At 41.0% G+C, this 19,299-nt stretch overlaps 2 protein-coding genes across 5 annotated transcripts; both read right to left on the reverse strand.

Annotated features, from left to right (window-relative positions):
* Positions 1 to 623: 623 nt before the first annotated feature.
* Positions 624 to 3,564, reverse strand: crebzf (CREB/ATF bZIP transcription factor). 2 transcript variants are annotated; one of them, XM_086213989.1, is made up of 4 exons: positions 3,404 to 3,564; positions 1,647 to 2,458; positions 1,379 to 1,453; positions 624 to 987 (listed from the first exon to the last, which is right to left on the reverse strand). In XM_086213989.1, exons 2-3 carry the CDS (start codon positions 2,411 to 2,413, stop codon positions 1,444 to 1,446), a joined length of 777 nt encoding a protein of 258 aa, XP_086070115.1. In that variant the 5' UTR covers positions 2,414 to 2,458; positions 3,404 to 3,564; the 3' UTR covers positions 624 to 987; positions 1,379 to 1,443. The 2 variants fall into 2 exon arrangements, with proteins under 2 accessions (XP_086070115.1, XP_086070116.1); XM_086213990.1 differs by having other exon boundaries at positions 1,379 to 2,458.
* Positions 3,565 to 9,253: 5,689 nt separating this feature from the next.
* kif3b (kinesin family member 3B) lies at positions 9,254 to 19,057 on the reverse strand. 3 transcript variants are annotated; one of them, XM_086213991.1, is made up of 9 exons: positions 18,835 to 19,057; positions 16,705 to 18,196; positions 16,320 to 16,421; positions 15,053 to 15,175; positions 14,655 to 14,773; positions 13,824 to 13,940; positions 13,214 to 13,319; positions 12,765 to 12,976; positions 9,254 to 12,424 (listed from the first exon to the last, which is right to left on the reverse strand). In XM_086213991.1, exons 2-9 carry the CDS (start codon positions 18,106 to 18,108, stop codon positions 12,319 to 12,321), a joined length of 2,289 nt encoding a protein of 762 aa, XP_086070117.1. In that variant the 5' UTR covers positions 18,109 to 18,196; positions 18,835 to 19,057; the 3' UTR covers positions 9,254 to 12,318. The 3 variants fall into 3 exon arrangements, with proteins under 3 accessions (XP_086070117.1, XP_086070118.1, XP_086070119.1); XM_086213992.1 differs by having other exon boundaries at positions 16,705 to 18,199; XM_086213993.1 differs by lacking the exon at positions 18,835 to 19,057 and adding an exon at positions 18,501 to 18,750.
* Between the last annotated feature and the right edge of the window lie 242 nt (positions 19,058 to 19,299).

Here is a 19,299-nt window from a genome sequence, read left to right on the forward strand (position 1 = left end):
ACCATCTATTATGCTAAGCTAACTAGCATTCAGCTGGCAGCTCTTTAACGCAGCGCAGGGACAGGCGTCTTCTCCGGCTCTGGGGAGAAAGAGTTCCTTTATATCAGAACTCCTGTAGCGAACAGCCGAATACAGTGACGATTAACGGTAAAGTCCTCCACTTTTAATCTGGCCAGTGAGCTTTCCTCCATCTTCCACATAAAACGCAATAGCAAAGAGATGGAGTAACTACCAAAACAAAAAAAGAACCGAAAAATGTTCAGATTTATTTACAGGAAGGCACAGCGTAATGTGTGCAAATATGTAAACGAAGGGAATGATGTTCACTGTGTCCTTTTGATGCGTCTGTGCACTTGTTTTTTTTTTCTCTAAATATTGTTTTTAAAAACTGTTCAAATATGAGGTAATAGGCTAACAGATGCACAGGCTGATGAACCCCTGTGGGTTCTCTTTATATAGTGTGCTTTGTACTTCCATCAAATGAAGTCAACTGCTTTGACAACCTTTACCAGACTTGACCCATATGATCAGGAAAAGTACGATCTTTATCGGCAGAGAGCTTGCTGTTTAGAAAGAAAAAGAGAGATGCATTAATATCAACAGTACAGAACAAGACACAGTAAATATTTAACTGAAACATAATGAAAATAGGATTTATTTGTCCAACAGGTCATTTACCTCAAACAATATGTATTCCAAGTTAAGTACACATTTACATTTTATTACAGTTGATGGCGATTTCACCACTGAGAGCAGGTCATTTTGGATGTATCTGATGAATACATTCCAATATGTCTGTATGTACATTAGACAAAATTACCCAGTAGCTGTAGTGAGCTCGCATAAAAACTACCGCTGATGTGGTGGTGGAGTATGGGTAAAGCAGAATCACGCATACCATTTGTTACCAATACTACCTTTAAAAAAATACCAGGCCACGTTGGCGGCAGCTTGTCCAGCCTCTTCACCTTCCACCAGCAGAATCCACTTTAGCATAAAGAAAAATAGGTGGCGCTAAATGAAAAGTATTCTTTTGCACAATGGTGCTGGTTCACAAAGAGATCAATAAAAAAAAAATGTACGGATTTGAAAAAAAAAAAGTCTCTCCTCACGATTTGAAAACTTAAGACGACTCTTTGTGGACCTTCACCTTCATCTTAACATCTTTGTGCTATTGCATTCGATGATACTTGCTTACAGGTCAACTACCATCAAAGCATTTTTCATAGAAGTAGCTAAAGAAAACCATGTAAGTACTCAAAATCCACTAACAGGGATCGACACCTGTCTGTATAAAAATAAAAGTACTGTGATCACTGCTGAGCGCCTCAAAATTCTGGCAAACAGAATGACAAGCTTTCCCTTGTCTGATCCTTACCATGGAGTCAAGCAGGTAAAGGTGTTCAGAAAGCCACTCATCCCGCATGGCGGATCAACCATTACCTAGAAGAAACTGTCAACAAGGTTTAGCAGTAACGTGTACTCAAACCAACATCACACATAGAAACAGAAAACACATGCACATTCGGCAGTTCTTAGGTAATATTACTGCAACAGTCTTCCGCCACCAGCAGAGTGGGCAGTACACTGAGCCTTATCAAGTTCAGTCTCAATATCTGAAAACAGAGATTAGTACTTGACCCTACATTTTCAGTGAGGTGCTTGCACTCTCTGCACACTTGGTGCAGAACTCCACTGATACGTGGTTCTTGTCCACGTGCAGACACACGCCACCAGATGTCTCTTTGTCCTCCACTTTCACGCGCTTCCTCGGTAGGGCATAGTCGTGGTCGTTTGAGTGGGGCCCCTGGAAAAGCGAGGAAGATAATTTCATGCCATTCACACCGCTCAGCCTTGACAAGAGCTGAGCTAACATGCTCTCATTGGCCAACACAGCCCTCAGGTACCTGGTCTCATCTTCAAGTTCTTCCACTCTCTTAGTCAACTGAGAATTTTCCTGTTTGAGCATGTTGTTCTCTGTTGACATGATGCCAACTTTATTCTCTAGGCTGTTGACGTATTCTTTCTTCTTGAGCCGATTTAACCTAGCAGCAATAGCATTTTTGTTGATCACAAGGCTCGACTGGTTTTGTCTGTTCCGCAACTTCAAGCCAGATGAGATTCTCTCTGGAGAGGACGTTGTTGAAGCTTCAATCCCGGAGTCTTGATCCTTGGCACGGTACAAACCAAGCTCAGCCAGCTCCACATCAAAGATTGGGGAGGCTGTATCTCTGTCAAGAAGCCATTCTAAGTCTTCAATCCCAAACAAGCCATCCTGCTCTATTTCAGAAGTGTCAATAGTGCCGGCTGGGAACCCCTCAGATGGACTTGGGAGATCACCAGCAGATTCCAGTACATCCACCTCATGAGACTGCAGCTCTGCATTACTGCGACCTCTTCTTCTGGTGATCATTGTGCTTGTCAGTGAGACACTGTCAAGACAAGGTGTAATTCTCTCCTATGGAGACACAGAAAAGGCACCTACTAATTAATCACACTTAATTTTGAGAGTTAAGGCATTAAGTAAGACTGTAAGGAAATACTTGTGTATTTCATTAACTTAGATGTAAACCTTCAACACTTCAAGGGGCCTACATGATATATAATGTTTACCAAAGTTAACATACTTAAAGCTTTAATAATAGAGTGGATTCAATTAAATTAATTATGTTTAATTGTTTGACGTTCCGTTGTATAAGTAGGCATGTTAACATTTGTAGTGCCATTAATAGGAACTTAAATATGCAGTCTTAATGTGCAACAACACATATTTTGCTCTTAAGTTAACAGTCAATACTTTCAGGTTCGTTATATAGGTCACTACGAACGTCCTCCATTTTCTCTAAGGCACAGAAACTTTGTATGTGTGTGTGTGGGCTAAACGTTTCACCTACGTAACTAGCGTGCCAGCTTCAGTCAGGCCTACTTGCAGTGCCGCGCTACTTACGCAAAAATGCGCTTCCATCTTATCTTCACAATGCAAATATACTTTTACTTTATAGCAGTTTAGCCATTTCGCAATGTTCAGCAATGCTAATATTACAGATTCACAAAAACGACAAATTATAGGGATATGGGTGAAAATAGTTTTGGCGCCTTCAGTTTGCTAGCAAGGCCGGAGTCACAGCACACACACTTAGCACAGAGCTAACTTTAGATGAATGTGAATATATCAGATTAACCAATAGCTAAAACCACTACATCTACAGACGTTGAAAATATACCCTGCTTATGAGGCTATTTAAACGGCTTACGCTAGCCTACTTTTCCTTTGCCTATGTTTACGTTACAGCTACACGAAGCTAACTGATAACACCGCCGTGAGGGGCTAACATTAGCGTAACCACCAAACTCTTGAATGACGCAGCACGTTAAAACGGCATTCCTGCTATCATCAACTTACCTTTCTGTTAAAAAATAAAAGTAACAATATTACAATAGAAACCGTATCCTTCGAAAGATGGTCTTATTTCTCCAAAAGTTACAACAAACACTGACAGCCTGTCAGCAGAAAGAAAAAAGGAACACACGAGCGTGACCAAAGTCGAGACAGCCGGAGAGACGACGAATTACCAAGAACTTCCGTAGTTTTCAGAATAAAAGCATAACAATCTGCACAAACTGTCATACAAACTACAATGGTTTACATTAGACCAGGGGTTCTTAACCATTTTGACCTCAGGGCCCAATTTTCCAAGAACAAAGTGACTGGGGGCCTATTCAAAAATTAACTGATCAGAGTATGGCTTTGATTTGTAATCAATAACTAAGTCATGTCAATTCATAATTTAACAAGCTAAAACCTTATGAAATAAATTATGTGATACACTGCTGGATAAGACAGTAGCTCTGTGTCACTTAGAAATTCCATCTCCTTTTCTATGTTTTTTTCTATGACAGGAGCAGGTTTTTGACATATCAGAGTCAAAGATAAAGTTTCTGTCAAACTGGCTTGAGGTAAAAACCTGGTCTGAACTTTATGACCCAATTATCGCTCTCTCTCTCTCTCTCTCTCTCTCTCTCTCTCTCTCTCTCTCTCTCAGCCTTAGAAGCTGTGACAAAAATATTAGTTCCATCCTTTAAAATTATGTGTGAGATCCAGAAACTACAATCAAATCATCACTCACACTAATTAGTCATCAGGAGGAAATGCCTCATAAAGGTAGCTTGTCATCGGCATACTGTGGTTATAAAGGGGAAAGTCGGTGTCTCCTGAAAATGTAGGGGGACATAAACTGATTTAAAAATTCAAGCAGAGGCCTTAAAATTGATCCTTGGGGAACTCCACAGGTTATTTTCACTATTTTAAGTAGATTTCTGCCAGAGAAATGAGAGGTTAACCGGTTAAAACTGATCCAGAGGATTAACAACCCCCACTTTAGATGCCTTTGTCATGACCTTCCACTGTGCGCTACAACATTTGATAATTTTTTACTGAAGCAACAGCATCAAAGTCGTAACCAAACACGTACGAAATGCACTGACACAGTAATTAAATGAGGGCATTGCGAAAACTACAAGGTTTTGCGAAATTACTTGAAGTAATTTCAGCAAATGGTAGGTACACATACCAACTATTTCCTCCACTCAACCAGTAGAGGGCAGTTGATCTTCACATTTATAACAATTTGAATACTTTGCACTAAAATGTCAGGATTTGCAACTGAATCAATCAACAGCACAAGACATACAGTGTGTTGGCTTTCAGCTAGAAAGAAAGGTTGTTTGAGGGTTGAGTCTTTACCTCAGGTTCTAATGGGCAGCATCATGACCATCACAAGAGACACAAAAGCCACACAAGACTTAAATAAACCATTAAATAATCAGACTTTGGTGTAGCAATAAATTAAAACAGCTAAACAACGTAGTGACACGAGTCCTTAGCAACCTACAGTTGAGAGTAGGATGGTGTGCTTTGATAATACAGTACTGCACTAGTGGGGGTTGTTATGACTGGAACTCCACTGTGAAACACAAAGAACATTTTTGATTTACCCTGTTTGCATTGTTGCAGCTCAACTTTGAGGATTCAGCCTCTCTCTCCACCCCCCACCCCACACCCAACGTTGTTGTTCATCATGGCTCTGTTAGCGCTCGGTGCTCATGCACACAGTTGGAGCTCTGCGTTGATCTTCCTCTACTCAGCAGCTGTGAGGGTCTCGAGGTGGTCCTTTCTGTTGGTAAAAACGCACTGAGCAGCCGAGAGGACCGCGCCAGACCCAGACTGGCTCAGGGTGAGAATGAAGTGGCTGATGCCCGTGTTGGAACACGGTGACAGCAGCTGGGACGTCTTCAACCCTGGAGTCAGCGAACACTTCAAGTTCTCTATAGGTGTCTGATAGCTACACTGATGTAGGCACCATGGCTGACCACCAGGACATGGACGGACACTCACCGAAGACCGTCGTCAGCAGCAACCTCAGAGCTGGCAGCCGCGGTATCTCCAGGTGGTGACCCATTCGGTCCTGACTGGCCGTGCTCATCTAACATTTGCCCAAAAAGGACTTTAAGGAATTTTTGGAAACGGCGCTTCACCTGAGAGCAAGGTGACATGAACTAGGACTTAGAAGAGGACGGTTAAAGCACAAAGATTCCTTGCAGATGTTTTTCTCTACACTTTTGAGTTCCTGTGCCAACTCCGAGTAAAATAAGAAACCTAAGCACTGATTAAAAAAATAAATCAATTCTTGGAACTCTTAAAAGCAAAATTGTTCTGCTCAATGAAATTCTGATTGAAATACTTTTGGATAATTGTTTGGTAAAAACCGTTACATGTCGAAAAACAACAAATTTATCAAGAAAATAATCAACAGAAGTAATCAATGAAGATTGTCGGTTACTGGAACCCCAACTTTCTCCCTTGGAGGGTTGAGACAGAAAAATTAATAGTCAAACTCGTGTGCAAACTGCCAGATCACATTGGGAAAACTAATTAGCACCTAGAGATCCTATTTATTGAAAGAGAACTTTCACTTTACATAAAGGAACACACATAAAGTGATCACTTTTCAAATATTTGTTTTTTCTGCTTTCATTGCTACGCCTGTTGTCATCATGATTTTTCTTTTTTACATGTGACAGACCAAATTAAACATTAAAATGGCAAATTTGTCTCACATCCTGTTTTTTAACTTTCCAACTAAACAACAGATTTTTACTTTTTTTTTTTTTTACGAATTTGACCTTTGCTTTCGCTTCTGACGGGAAACACTTGCAAACACAAACATTTCCACAATCACTCAAGAGATCCACTAAATACTTAACTTTAAAGTATTCTCTGGAAAGTAAAAATTCATCTCAGTTCTTAAAAGGAAGGAGAAGCCCCACACTGTGACCATGCAAACAATTTACATCTCCACAGCAGTGAGGATTGAGATGTGAAGGAGTACGTCGCTTTGGACAACAGCGTCTGACAAATGAAATTCGAGAATTGTAACATTGTCTGAAATGATGTGAAAGGGTTTAAATTTGACCGCCACTCAGTTTAAGAAAAACACTACTGGTCCAAAGTTTAAAACACCCTTGGTTCCCCAATTTAAACTGATATTTAAAAAAATCCAAACAAAAACATTCTAAAGTTTCAAAGAAAACACATTTTTGCTCACCGGTATTAGCTTAGCACAACGAATGGAAGTGAATGGTAAGTGCTAGCATACCTCGAACAATAGTCATAAAACGTGCTTTTCTCCAAAACGGTCTTAGCCTGTATTAATTTAACTCAGGTTGTGTATTAAAAAAAAAAAAGTACAAGTCAGGATTTGGACTCAGACACATAGTCAGAACTTCTCTGTCTGGGCATTGTGATTCTTGACAAAACCTAAAACTTAAGCTGACATAGAAAACTTTTCTACAATTCATGGGCGGTTTCATGAGACAGGATGAGGAGGTTTCATTCTGAATAAACCAGGATTTATTTCTTCGATGACTTGAAAGAGGCGCTAACACTTACCACTGACTCCCATTCATTGCGCTAAGCTAACAGGCAGTCAACTGGAAAATGTTTGGCTCTGGAAAAGATAGTAATAAAGCTTACCCCCCCCCCCCCAAAAAAAAAGGTGTGTTCTTTTAGCAAATTCAATTCCAGTAAACAGCCTGAGGTAAGTCTTAAAGTTCTGGATTTAAAAATCAAAGTTGACATTATAAAAACTGGAATGAAGAGCTATTTCAGCAAAACCGAGGCAAACGCCGCTTTAACCGCTGATTCAAACATTCCCTACAGGTGTCCCAACTTTTGTGGCGACTCAGAAGCCGTCTGTCTGTATAAAAGTAGTGCCGGGACGGACTACACCCTGTGAAACGTCATTTACATAACATTTCACTGCAGGAAGTCGTATATTGCATCATCATGGCCAGAAAAGGGCCATTAACAAAGGAAGACAGACGGACCAGTGTAACAGTTCGGAGTCTTGGAGCTGCAGGTTTAACAGGTGGAGTGGCAGCCAGGAAGATGTTGACAAAATGACTAAATCTAAAAAAAAAAAAAAAAAAAAAAAGACTCACTAAACCAGGTGATGTACATAAATTATTAATGTAGGAGTTTTTGAGCTGTGGTCTCCATGTCGTTCTGCTCGAATCAGATCACTAATCTCTCATCTCAGTTTGAAACTTTGATCTAGAAATGATCCACCAATGAAACAACGCCGTGGTAACTCAGCACTATGAATACGTCATAGCACAGCCAGTACTGCAGTACAACTTAAGAGTATATAAAGGAGGAGCTCCGTGATGTTTGGCTCCTTCAGCGATGTGAGGTCCGCACTCAACAACTATTTTGAATTATCATTGCTCAGGAATCCCACCAACTCTCGTGACAGGTTTTACCAGAGCAGCCCCACCCATCAGCGTCATATTTGTTAATTGTTGTTTTTTTTTTATGTATGCAATACAGCAGAGCATAGGGAAGTCACTTCAACATCATCAACTTTGACCAAAGACAGAAATACATTTTTATATTTTATTTAAGGACATGAACAATCATTAAAACATTGTGTCACAACTGAAAATGGCACGTGGTAGCCGGAGGCTTCTAGAGAAGATCGGCCACGTCCAGGGGCACCTCCTTGATTCTGGTGCTGTAGAATCTCTCACAGTTGCTCAGGGCTTGCTTGTCTCTGTCGGTCACCATGGCCTTTCCTGCCAAATTGCATGCTGGCAGGTAATCGTTAATAACCAATAATTGACTCTGGATTTGAATGTCCCTATTGAGCAAAATCCCTTCAGATCGGGGTCTGAATGTTACTAAGTAGCAACCTGGGGTCTAATCTGAAAACATTAGAATAAAATAATGGATGTGGTCACAGTAGAAAAGGTTCATGTCTTCAAAGAAGCATTTTCTCTGAGCAGGAGTCTTGTATCCCATTGTGTGTCACTGTTCTACTGCTGTTGGAGCTAACTTTGAGTACCACGTGTCTACCAAACCTGGATTCGAGTCTGACTGTGATGCAGCTAGGTTTCTCTGCTAAATGCATATGATTATGAACTATCATTAAAATCTGGTTGTTTTTCTAAATGAGCTTCACCCACTGAAAGCAAGACAAGTGAACAGAGAACTTGAAACTCTCATGTACTCTTGGGCTCCTGAAGTCAAGTGTATTTCTACGCGTTGGAAAATTCTAGAATATTTGGAGCAGAATGCTCACATTAAGAAATAACGCTAACATTCTCACACACAAGAGAACAACAGCATCTTCTGTTGATACGAGATATGGTACAGGAGGCTAGTTCATTCTCTGGGTTAATTTGTGATTAAGCAGAGTATCACAGTATTGTAACAGGATTTTAAGTGAAACAAGTAATTTTGACTAAAAGACTTGGACAGAGAGTGTCTGCACAGACGAAATCTGTAAAAGTAGCTATTACAAGTACAGATGAGCATCTCTGCTCATCATAAGTCAGTGTTCCAATTGTTGTTAGCTACTACTTGAACCTGAAAGCACTGCATAATTTTCCTTTAATTTAGAGAGTTTAAAAGTGATACTTCACCTCAAAAGTATAATTTGCTTTTGAGTATTAACAATTAGGTTTCTTTCATTTACAAAAATGTTTGTATTCTTCTTGCATCACTTTTTTCCGGACCCTAGTGAGAAGGAAGAGCCAGCCAAGTATTATTTAGCTTGAAGCTAATGGAAGCTGCGCTAACGGCAAAACGTCTTTATAAATTCTCAAGTGCATCATTCAGTAAAATCCACATCACCTTTATCCAGCCATTTGCCAACTTAACCACCTCTGGTTTGGAGAAAAGGCAACCAGCTGGCATATTCAGTTGAACAACAACTCAGTCATGCTCCTTCACGCACATTCATTGTGACACTTTTTACTGTTAGCTGCCATTAGCTTCAAGCTAAATACACATGGCTGGCTCTTTTGACATTCTGGAGTTAAAAGAAGTGATGAAGGAGGGAATTTTTGTGTGTGTGACATTAAGACACCTATCTGTGAGTACTTGAAAGGCAGTTGCACTTTTTGGATGAAATATTGCTTTACAGTTGTGGTTTCTTTCTTGAAACAAGAGTATGAGTTGTTCACAAAAACACTGAAATAGTTCCAGACTGCCAACTACAATAGTGTGTTTTAAAAAAACAAACAAAAAAACCCATCAGCTCAAAAAAGCTAAACGGCGGAACTTAAAAAGTTATGTTTTTTTTTAAACTACGAAAACTTTGTCAGCACATCAAAATTGGCCACAAGTCTTAGATTTTGGTTCCAGTGACGAAGCTGAGACATACAAATGCAATTGTGTTGAATTTAATTAAGACATTCACATTTTACATACTTACTCAAATTCCAAAGACCGATGATACTCAAACCAAAAAAATACTCAAGCGTGCTAGAACTCATGCAACAGTTACACAGTACTGCAATGCTAGTTACAATAATCAGTCCTTACTCTAAAGATGATTTTCATGTGATCAATGTACAGTGATCTTGGAAAAAAATTCTTAACCGATATCACATTTCTTTCTTATTACAATATCTCCATCTTTCTAAAAGTTGACACCGTGCAACAGTTATCGCTTTCACCGCTGAAGTTAAGAACTAAAGTGACTTTAGAAGACTGAAGCATGTTTAACTGTATACAAACAACAACAAAAAAATAAACCTGTACCTCGCTGAATACAAAAGAAGACACGTAGTAACATGTAGGATGCAAAAAATAAAATTTCAACATTAAATTACAAAGCTCCAAAAAATAAAACAATAATCTATTTAAAAGAACTGAATAGAAAATTATATCTACATCCGTATATAAAAATGAAAGATTAGAATAAGTTAGATCTTTTTTTTTTTCTCCCCCCACTATGGTTACTTTACATCTGCAAAAGTGACTGAGTATTGCCTTGCAAGTGTATGTTAATTGGTACATATGAAAATACATAAGACAGGCAGGCCAGGGTCACACAGACATCAAGATCCTTTCACATCCAAAGATGGGACACCATCACTAGGATTTTGTCTGCTGTGCAAGCCAGGCCTACTGAAATGTCACAGTGGGTCGTAAAACCCTCCACAGCAGCAGTGAGCGGACAGCACCCCCCTCACAGTTAGGTGGAGTAATGGGGAACAGAGCAGCGGAGAGGCAGGCTGAACCACGGAGGTCTAAACTGCATATTTGTCGTTTAGGCGTATTAACGGAATGTTTGGGTCCGTTCAAGTGTTTCAACAGACCTACTGTGGTGAGGTCAGGAGCTCAGCCCTCACCCAGGGATATAGCGTTCTGTTAGACCTATCAATTCTTTCTAAGGACCACTCAGACCAATCAAAAGGTGGATGAGGTAAAATAAGACAAGTAAACACAAGTTCCTTCACCTGCTCAGCCAGAAATATGTGGAGCAGCTCAACATCTCCATCTCAAGACTGCATTCTTTCCAGCTACGAATCATGCTTTTACCAATTCCCTGATCCTGGAATCAATGAGGAGGAATGAGGAAGGAGCAGGTTAAGGCACCTTGAAACCCTGATGAATCACAGGCACGTACCAGGACAGGAACTTCAGATTGACCAATGGGGTTGGTTAGTGTTCATCTCCTGCTAGAATCTCTGTGTTAACACACATTCCAGGTGAATGTGATGAGCTCTCTCTCCTATCGTCCCCTGCCTCCGTCTCATGCCCCCCAGGAAGAACAGCATCAACTGATTACAGCAACTTGTGGCAGAGGCCAAGCCTGTTGTGCACTTTACTTTCTGGCCTGCATGTGCAATCACACACATTCACTTCAAGGAATAGTTTTACCAATTTGGAAATGTTTGCCTTGTTTCTGAATGTTAAAGAAGAAGATTCTCAAGCACTACATGTCAAACTAATGGCTGTTGTGATCGATAAGATAATGTAACTGGCAGCAAACAAGCAAACAGATTAGCTTGCTAATTGTAGAGCTAGCTTGAATACTGATAATTATATGAAACCTGCCTTTCAGTTTTTGGCTGTTACCACAATGTTGGACTATTCCTTGAGATAAAAAAACAACACACATATACACAAATGGATTTGAAGCTCCACTTTGACCTTATTAGAACTTCAACTGTGACCAAAAAAAAAAAACCAAACAAAAAAAACAGCGCAGTTTTACAAACCGAAATGTTTGGTTAAGACATCTTAGAAACGCGCAAATAGATGTGGCCAGAGATACAAACACACGCTGCCTATTTAAGAGAAAGGCTGTGTTCTTTGTCCACACTTACAGTAATGCCTAAAATATAACGGGTCCATCTGCGATGCATGGCGTCAGTGGGGCTGCAAAAACAAAGCTGGTTTGTCATTTTAAATGCCTGAAGGATCACGCAGTTGCATTATGAGCTTGTCACGTTTACAAATATGGTCAGTGTAGCTGCTCCAATTGATGACATTGATAATTAACAACAACAATCATTATGTTCACATTATGCATCGCAGATGGAACGGGGTATTCTGGACCCAAGAGAGGACTAATACACTAAACAGGTGTAGGATGTGAGGAATTGATGATACTGCAGTCTATTCATGGTGATTCAAAGCCCACTTCCATTTCCTCTGTACATTAAGAACTTGGTAAAATATCTGATGTCACTGGCGTTGAACCAAACACAGAATCTGGGAACAGCAGTGTACAGTGATGTGAGGCTGTCTTGTGTTTTCTACTAACTCACAGTGAAAGTGAAGGGGACCAATTTCAATGATGAACAAGCTCATGACTACAGTAAATAGTGGTGTGGTTACAATTTGTTCAGCTCCATAAAGCAGCATCAGTCTCTTAAGTTTCTCCGTCATTTCAGAATCAAAGATTCTCTTAAACAGAGTCCTGTAGTAGGAAGGTGCGTAAGAGAGGCTGTTGGTCGAAGTTTTCACTTGGGCACCAGGCCGCGGGGTTTTGGGTAAAGAGGAGATGCTGGACTTGAGGGGCTGTACGGAGAGGTCGGCGTGCTTGACTTCTTGCCTGTTCTTGGCCGACTGAGTGACAGAGAGCCATGACAAACGATTACATGAATGTAGACGATGAAACATTCTAAAAGAACACACCACCTTTAAAGAATTACCCCATGCGCCCTCCTCCACAAAACAATGGATACCCTTCGCTCCTCTTTAAGTGCATCAGAGAGCTGACACTCAGAGACAGGCTAGTCAGCTTAGCACAATCAATGGGGTTGGGAGAGAAGTGTGGGAAAATAAGCAGATTTCCCAAAAAGTTTACATGTTCTTTTAACATTTTTGGAGAATATTTATATGACAAGTACCAGTCAAGGTCAGGTGCTGTACGCCACTTCAAATTGAGGAGAACTGTTTGACTCACCTAGACTTTGGTTTCTTGAGGCTGCCACTCGCACTGGCTGGTGGTGTTGGTCCCAAGCTGCTGCGAAATCCAGAGGCATCAACCTGGATCTCATCCTCATCGCGAAGAGCATCCTCCAGAGCTGCTGCCACCTTTGGGGCGATAACTGGCTCTTGATATTCTTTAGTAGTCCGAGGCGGTAGGTCTAAGTTCAGCAGCAGGATGTTCTCAGCCTGGGGAGGGATGAACGATTCAAGTAATACCAACAGTACGTTTTTGGATTCCAACACAAAACTAAACTAATACTCAGATATTGATTTATTTGAGGATCGATTAATTGTGACGATCCATTAGCTGCTGCCTTGTAAGTGAGTAGGTGGAATATAGAAGCAGTTTGGTTTTGGCTGTTAAAATGTCCTGAGGCTTCCTCTGTGGTTGAATGGACAAAGTGTGAAGGGGGTGCAGCTTACTTTGTATCTCATGTCGGGCGTAATTTTCATGGCTATGCGAGCGTGCTGACTGAGAGGCCTCCTGTAGCCAACCGCAGAGAGAGGCCTGCTCATCATCTGATGGTCACTGAAACACACAGACACGGAGTGAGGACGAGTACACAGTGTCACTAGGACATTCGCTGCTGTGAGACTGTCCAACTACAAGATAATACATGTTGACATGAAATCTAGTGGATCTTGGAATATGTGTAAGAATCAGTACTGGCTGAGAACATGAAGTTCATGTTTTGATAATAAGAGCGCTCCCTATTATGAGCATTGTGTTATAACATGCTGAAATTAATCAATAAAATATTGAGATAGTTTTGTTTGTCGTTCAAACAGTTTTACAATCACAAATGCTTCTGCCGATGTCATTAACAGGCAGCACTCTGTGTGTGTGTGTGTGTGTGTTTAACAATTAAAGGCTGATTGTACAGTTCTGTGTTATCAATCTGTCTTCTAATATTTTCAGCCTGGTGATTCAAATTCAAATAATTGACTTGAATTATATACAGAACGAAAATTTCATCTGAAATTATGAAGACCAGTCAACAATATACAATACAAAATATGAATAATGACTCACTCTTCAATACGCGTGATGGGCTTCATTTTCCAGTGTTCATCCTCCTCATCAAAATAAGCCCGGTTGACTATTTTGTTCTTCTCCTCTGATGGAATGAAGTTCTCGATGATCAGCTGCCTGAAATACAACCAGACACAGCATTGTGCAAATACCTTTAGAATGTGCCCAATCCATTCAAATGAGTTCAACTGAATTTTCTGGGTCAATGTCTGGTGCAAGCTGCAAGGGAGTCATCTTTAGTCTCTAAATGATGGGTGTGTGGGGGCTTTACATGAATGGAGAGTCTCATCTCCCATTCCCTGTAAGAGGCTGGCGTGCCTGCAGCTCTGCATTTTGCTAATTCAGTGGCACACAGGGAATTGTTCATTGGCCAGACACATGGATGACAATTATACAGTATAACTTGTGGGAATTTGAGTCCTGCTGACTACACGAAGTGGGTTATCAACTTAAAACACACACGCATGGTCACACACATGCTTGTAGCGTGAGGAACACAACTGTTTGTGTTATTTGTATTGTTTAGAAGGCATTCTTTTAATGTATAAATATTGAGCATATCAATGGATAGAGCTGAAAAAAATCTTGAATGCTATGTTGTAAAGTTTGTAAACATCCATTTTGTGTAGTAAAGCGTTGGTTAGTAGCGTCTAGCGCTTCTCAATCTGGCTCAACCAAGACATCATGTAGGGGAAAAAAAATCTTCATAAAGCGGAGACATCCGAGGGTGAGTAGTTGATAAATAATTTATGGGTGATGCTTCATTTCAACAGATACATGGTATGAGGCAGAGTCGCAGGCTCATCCAAGGAGAATGTGTAGGCTCCATACTTAAGTTTAAGGTCCCTGGTGAGCTCATTCTGGATCTGTTCCAGCTCCTGGCGCTCATTAATGTGTGCTTCCTGGATGTCATGGATCTCTGCTTTCACGGCCTGCAGCTTGGCAAACAGCTAGAGGACAGAGAGAACAAACAGACTTTTAGGATACACCGGACTATCCACATTGACTAACAAAACCAATAATAATTTCTCACCTGATTAAAATACCTGACCTCCTTGCTATAATTAAACCACTACACTGATGCTTTTACAAACAGTGAACCAAACATTGACACTGTCGGATTATATTCATATATATCAGCAACCTAGACTGAAGAGGGATGCTGGTAATTGTTTTATGCCAGAGTCTTAGAGGGGGACAGGAAAGACAGCCAAAGCTGTGCTCGCTACCTTTTTAAGCTTCTTGGTTTTGTCGTCGACTTCCACCTGCAGAGAGCTGTAGGTCTCCTTCAACCCCAGAGTCTCCTCATCTCGACTCTCCATCTGCTGCTGCATCTCTCGCTCTCTCCGTTTCTGGTAAAACAAGTGCATCCAGTCCTAACTTCAGTCTGCAATGCTGCATGTGTAACACGGCTGAACATCTTTCGCTGAGTTTAAGTCAGGTTGTCATTTGGTTAATGTCCAGTGATAACTATGTGAAGGATGTGTGATTATGTGTCATTGATAATCCGGATGTTCCAGTCAAGAAAGTGGCAGCAACAGACCAATGCTTGGGAACAACATGAAGGAACAACTTCTTGCAGTTTTACAACTTTCATGGCCTATGATTAGATTTCTAAGTTCACGAGGAACAACTGACTGCGCTGTTAAGTCTCACACACTTTATATATATTTTTCCTCCCAATATATACATATATTGAGAGAGAGAGAGAGAGATACAGGGAAGAGAGAGAGAAAATATCTGCTTACATTTTTTGCAAGGATTCCTCCTATATAGCTCAAATACTTGTGTTGAGGTATGCATTGGAAGCAGAATACTTCAAAATTTTTCTCTAGAAATCAAGCAATATACAATAACAACACAAGACGAGTGACATAAGCAACAGCTACAAGACAAAACGCTGAACATAAAATCAAAACTGTGCTGTCATTATAAAACATTGGAGAGCAGAGTTTGGTGGAGGTGGGAAGCTGGGCAAAGACAAGAAAAATAACGGAAAAATCAATTAAATAACTGAATAAATAAAAAAGAAAAAGGAACGGGACAGGAAAAAAGTGTTTGATTTGTCTATGCACACACATGCTCACATGCTTTTCTATACAAAGCAATTTTAATTTCAAAGTTTACAAGGTGTACCTAAACGCGCCACAAAGCCAGTTGTTTACAGATGTGGATGGAATGTTGTAGATCCACAATTTTTCTAGTTTTTAAATGAAAATAGTGTTCTGCAAGATAAGTTCAGCCAGAGGATGGGCTGAAACTTTATTCTCTTCCAGTGGGTCATTTTTTTCACACGTCATAACTTCTGATACTTCCACTATAGACCATTTTCATTGCAGCTAATTTGACATGTCACTGATAGGTAACGAGGAGGGTTTTTTTTTTTTATAACTTCAACCTGTGATCATATTTCTGTTTACTTACAACTTATAACAATTGCTCCGATTAAATATTTTTCAGATCATGTTTTTGCAAAGCTTGAAGCTAATACCATACCTGCTCTGCAATTTCCTGCCTTTTCAGCTCCAGCATCCTCTGCTGCTCATTGGTGTGGTCCACGATGTTTTTGCCCCCCACAAGGAGCTTACTCTCCATTGACTGGAAAGAACAGAGGGAAATTCAAAGGACAGAACCACTTAAATCATCTGTAGCAAAAGAGGCCACTGACATACAAACACTGGAAAAGTGAGGCAGCATGACAGTCACCAGAATTTGGTCTTATACATATGGCTCAGGCCTGGAACTAATTATTTGTCATTGGTAATTCCACCAATTGAAAAGGCTTTGAACAGCTGAGTCTGTTCATAGCTGTCATTTTTTGGTTGCATGTGCATATAAAAGGTGTTTTCATAGACAAACTATGGAAGAGTATCCTTCTTACCTTAACTTTGGCAGCAAGAATCTCTCCCGCCTCACGCTCCCTTCTCAAGTCCTCCATTTTCTTCTCCTTCTCTTTCAGCAGTCGAACTTTCTCCTCAGCCACCAGACTGTGATCCTCCATGATAGCCCTCCTCTCCCTCTCCAGCTTCTCCTGCTGCTCCCTCCAGTAATCCCCTTTGTCTTCCCCATCTTCATCATCATCCTCTGTCTCTCCATCTTCCAGATCCTCACCATCACTACACTCCCCAGCCCTCCTCCTTTGCCTTCTCTTCTTCTTCCTCCCAATGCGCTTCTGTAGCTGTGCCTTCAACATGGCAATCTCCTCCTGAAACCCCCGAAGCAGAGCATCTTTGGGGTCTTCATTGATCCGAGGTTTGTTTTTAATGTTCTTCGCCCTGTTGGAGTAGCGTAGTGTTGTTAAGGTCTCCTCCACGTTATAGGATGCTGGACCAATGTTGGCAACCATGACAGTGCGTGCATTTCCTCCAAGAGAATCCTGCAGGAGACGGGTGAGTTTGGAATCTCTGTAGGGGATATGGCTGCTCCTGCCATCCACCAGAGCTGATATTACATTCCCCAAAGCAGAGAGTGAAAGATTGATCTTGGTGGCTTCTTTCAGCCTCTCACCCTGAGCACCAGTCTTGGTCTGCCTCTCACTGCCAGCTAAATCTACCAGGTTTAGTTTTCCAACTCTGATATGGTTCTCCCCATCCACACCCAGCTCGCTGCACTCAACAGTGATTACGAAGATGGCATGAGAACGAGAGCTGTGTTCGTTCATGTTAGTAGCACCAACTGAACGATTCTGGTTGCCCACTTTCATGACATGTTCGATCTCCTGCACACTCTTGGTGACAAATGATGAAAGGTCTTTCACATAGACGCCCGTATCTGGCCTCTCCCTGAGCTCGAGACGAAGTGATTGGTCCTTTGAGAGCAAGTCTCGGATTTCCTCTTGGTAAATTTCTAGATATGATGCTCTAACCAGGTACTGCTGATTTTGGGAGCGGGAAATGTGAGTGAAGATGTGCTCAAATGAGTTGGGGATCACTCCTCTCCGCTCTGGATCATTTCTCACTCCCTCCATAGTATAGGTTTTCCCTGTCCCTGTTTGCCCATATGCAAAGATGGTCCCATTGAATCCCAGTAGAACTGAATCCACCAGGGGTCTGAAGGTTTCATCATACAGGTCAATTTGCTTCGAATTCCAGTCATACACTGAATCAAAAGTGAAGACTTTGGGGAGTTCACTGGCTGAAGCTTCCCTGGGGTTCCTGACAATAATTTGCCCTAATTTGACATCAACAGAGACCACCCTCTCAAACTTAGCTGCCCGTTCTTTCTCATTCATAGGGCGACAACGTACCACCACCTTTACAGACTCAGAACTTTTGCTTTTGGACATGTTGTGGAGCGACAAGGCACTTAGAATCCTCAGTCTTCCAGGTGAAGCTTCAGGAACAATTCACCAACAGAAACGCCCACATCAGAACCTGCTGGACAAAACACAATCAATGATCGATTCTAACCTGCAATGGCAACATATAGTTAACTCTGATGCATCAACCACATTGACATTCACACTTGAGGACTCAGTCTGGTTAAGTATAACACAAAAGTTTTTTGACACGGATGCACATTGCAGTATATTCCCTATGTTCATTTTGGGTAAATTTAGTGACTCATGCTCACATGTCACGACATACTTGTAAATCTAAAAGGGTATATTAAGGTGATCTATAGAGGTGGTCAAAATAACAATCACTTCTTACAGTTGAGGGTAGCATCTGCACTTACCTCTAATGTTCAAGTTAACCTTAAAATAACAGACCAGTGACACCGTTTTTAGCAAAGCCAATTTGGCTTATTAACCGACAAAATATAATTTGCCAGCTAGAATAATCCGGTTATGAAGTGACGGTCGTTGAGGGACCTCTGGCAGTCATAGCGAGCTGTGAATAATTCTTTACGGTATCTGTTAAAATAATTTTTGGAGCAAATCATCAAAAGTAGTGGCTTAGCTACCGGACGCTCGCCTAAACAAACTGCAGCCCACAATAAGACCACAAAACCGGCCTAGCAACGCCAAACACATTGGTAACCTAAGCTACAAGTCTGATAGCAACCTTACCTGGCTAACGCTAGTAGAGAGGGCACGGCTAAAACCACCATGTCGCCATACAAAAACAAACAGCCAAAGCTAAACACTTAAAACCAACGAAATGGATACATAACGTTAAATTTCACACATGACAATGTCGATACAAATTCAATGGCGAAGGTTAAAAGACAGCTAATCCAAAACTCCCAGTCAGTCAGCAGTTAGCCGCTGCTCACCGCTAGGGTACGGGAAAGTTGCCAGACTCTGGTACTTCATCCCCCTAAAGAAGTACGTGTGAACACACTTTGACCCAAATATATCTCGTTGTTCTGGATGGAGAACTGCATAAAAGCTGAACACCATCACAAATAAACTATTTTTACTCTTCGAGATTATCACTTTTAAAACTCACCTCTATAACATGGATATTATAAATTCAACGTGTCCTACCAAATCTGGCAACAGGCTTGATCAGCATAGCTAAGTGTATCAGCT

This window comes from Aulostomus chinensis, chromosome 9, assembly GCF_037954235.1.
Source record: "Aulostomus chinensis isolate RoL2024-O1b breed Wild chromosome 9, RoL_Achi_v1.0, whole genome shotgun sequence".
Lineage (NCBI taxonomy): Eukaryota > Metazoa > Chordata > Actinopteri > Syngnathiformes > Aulostomidae > Aulostomus > Aulostomus chinensis.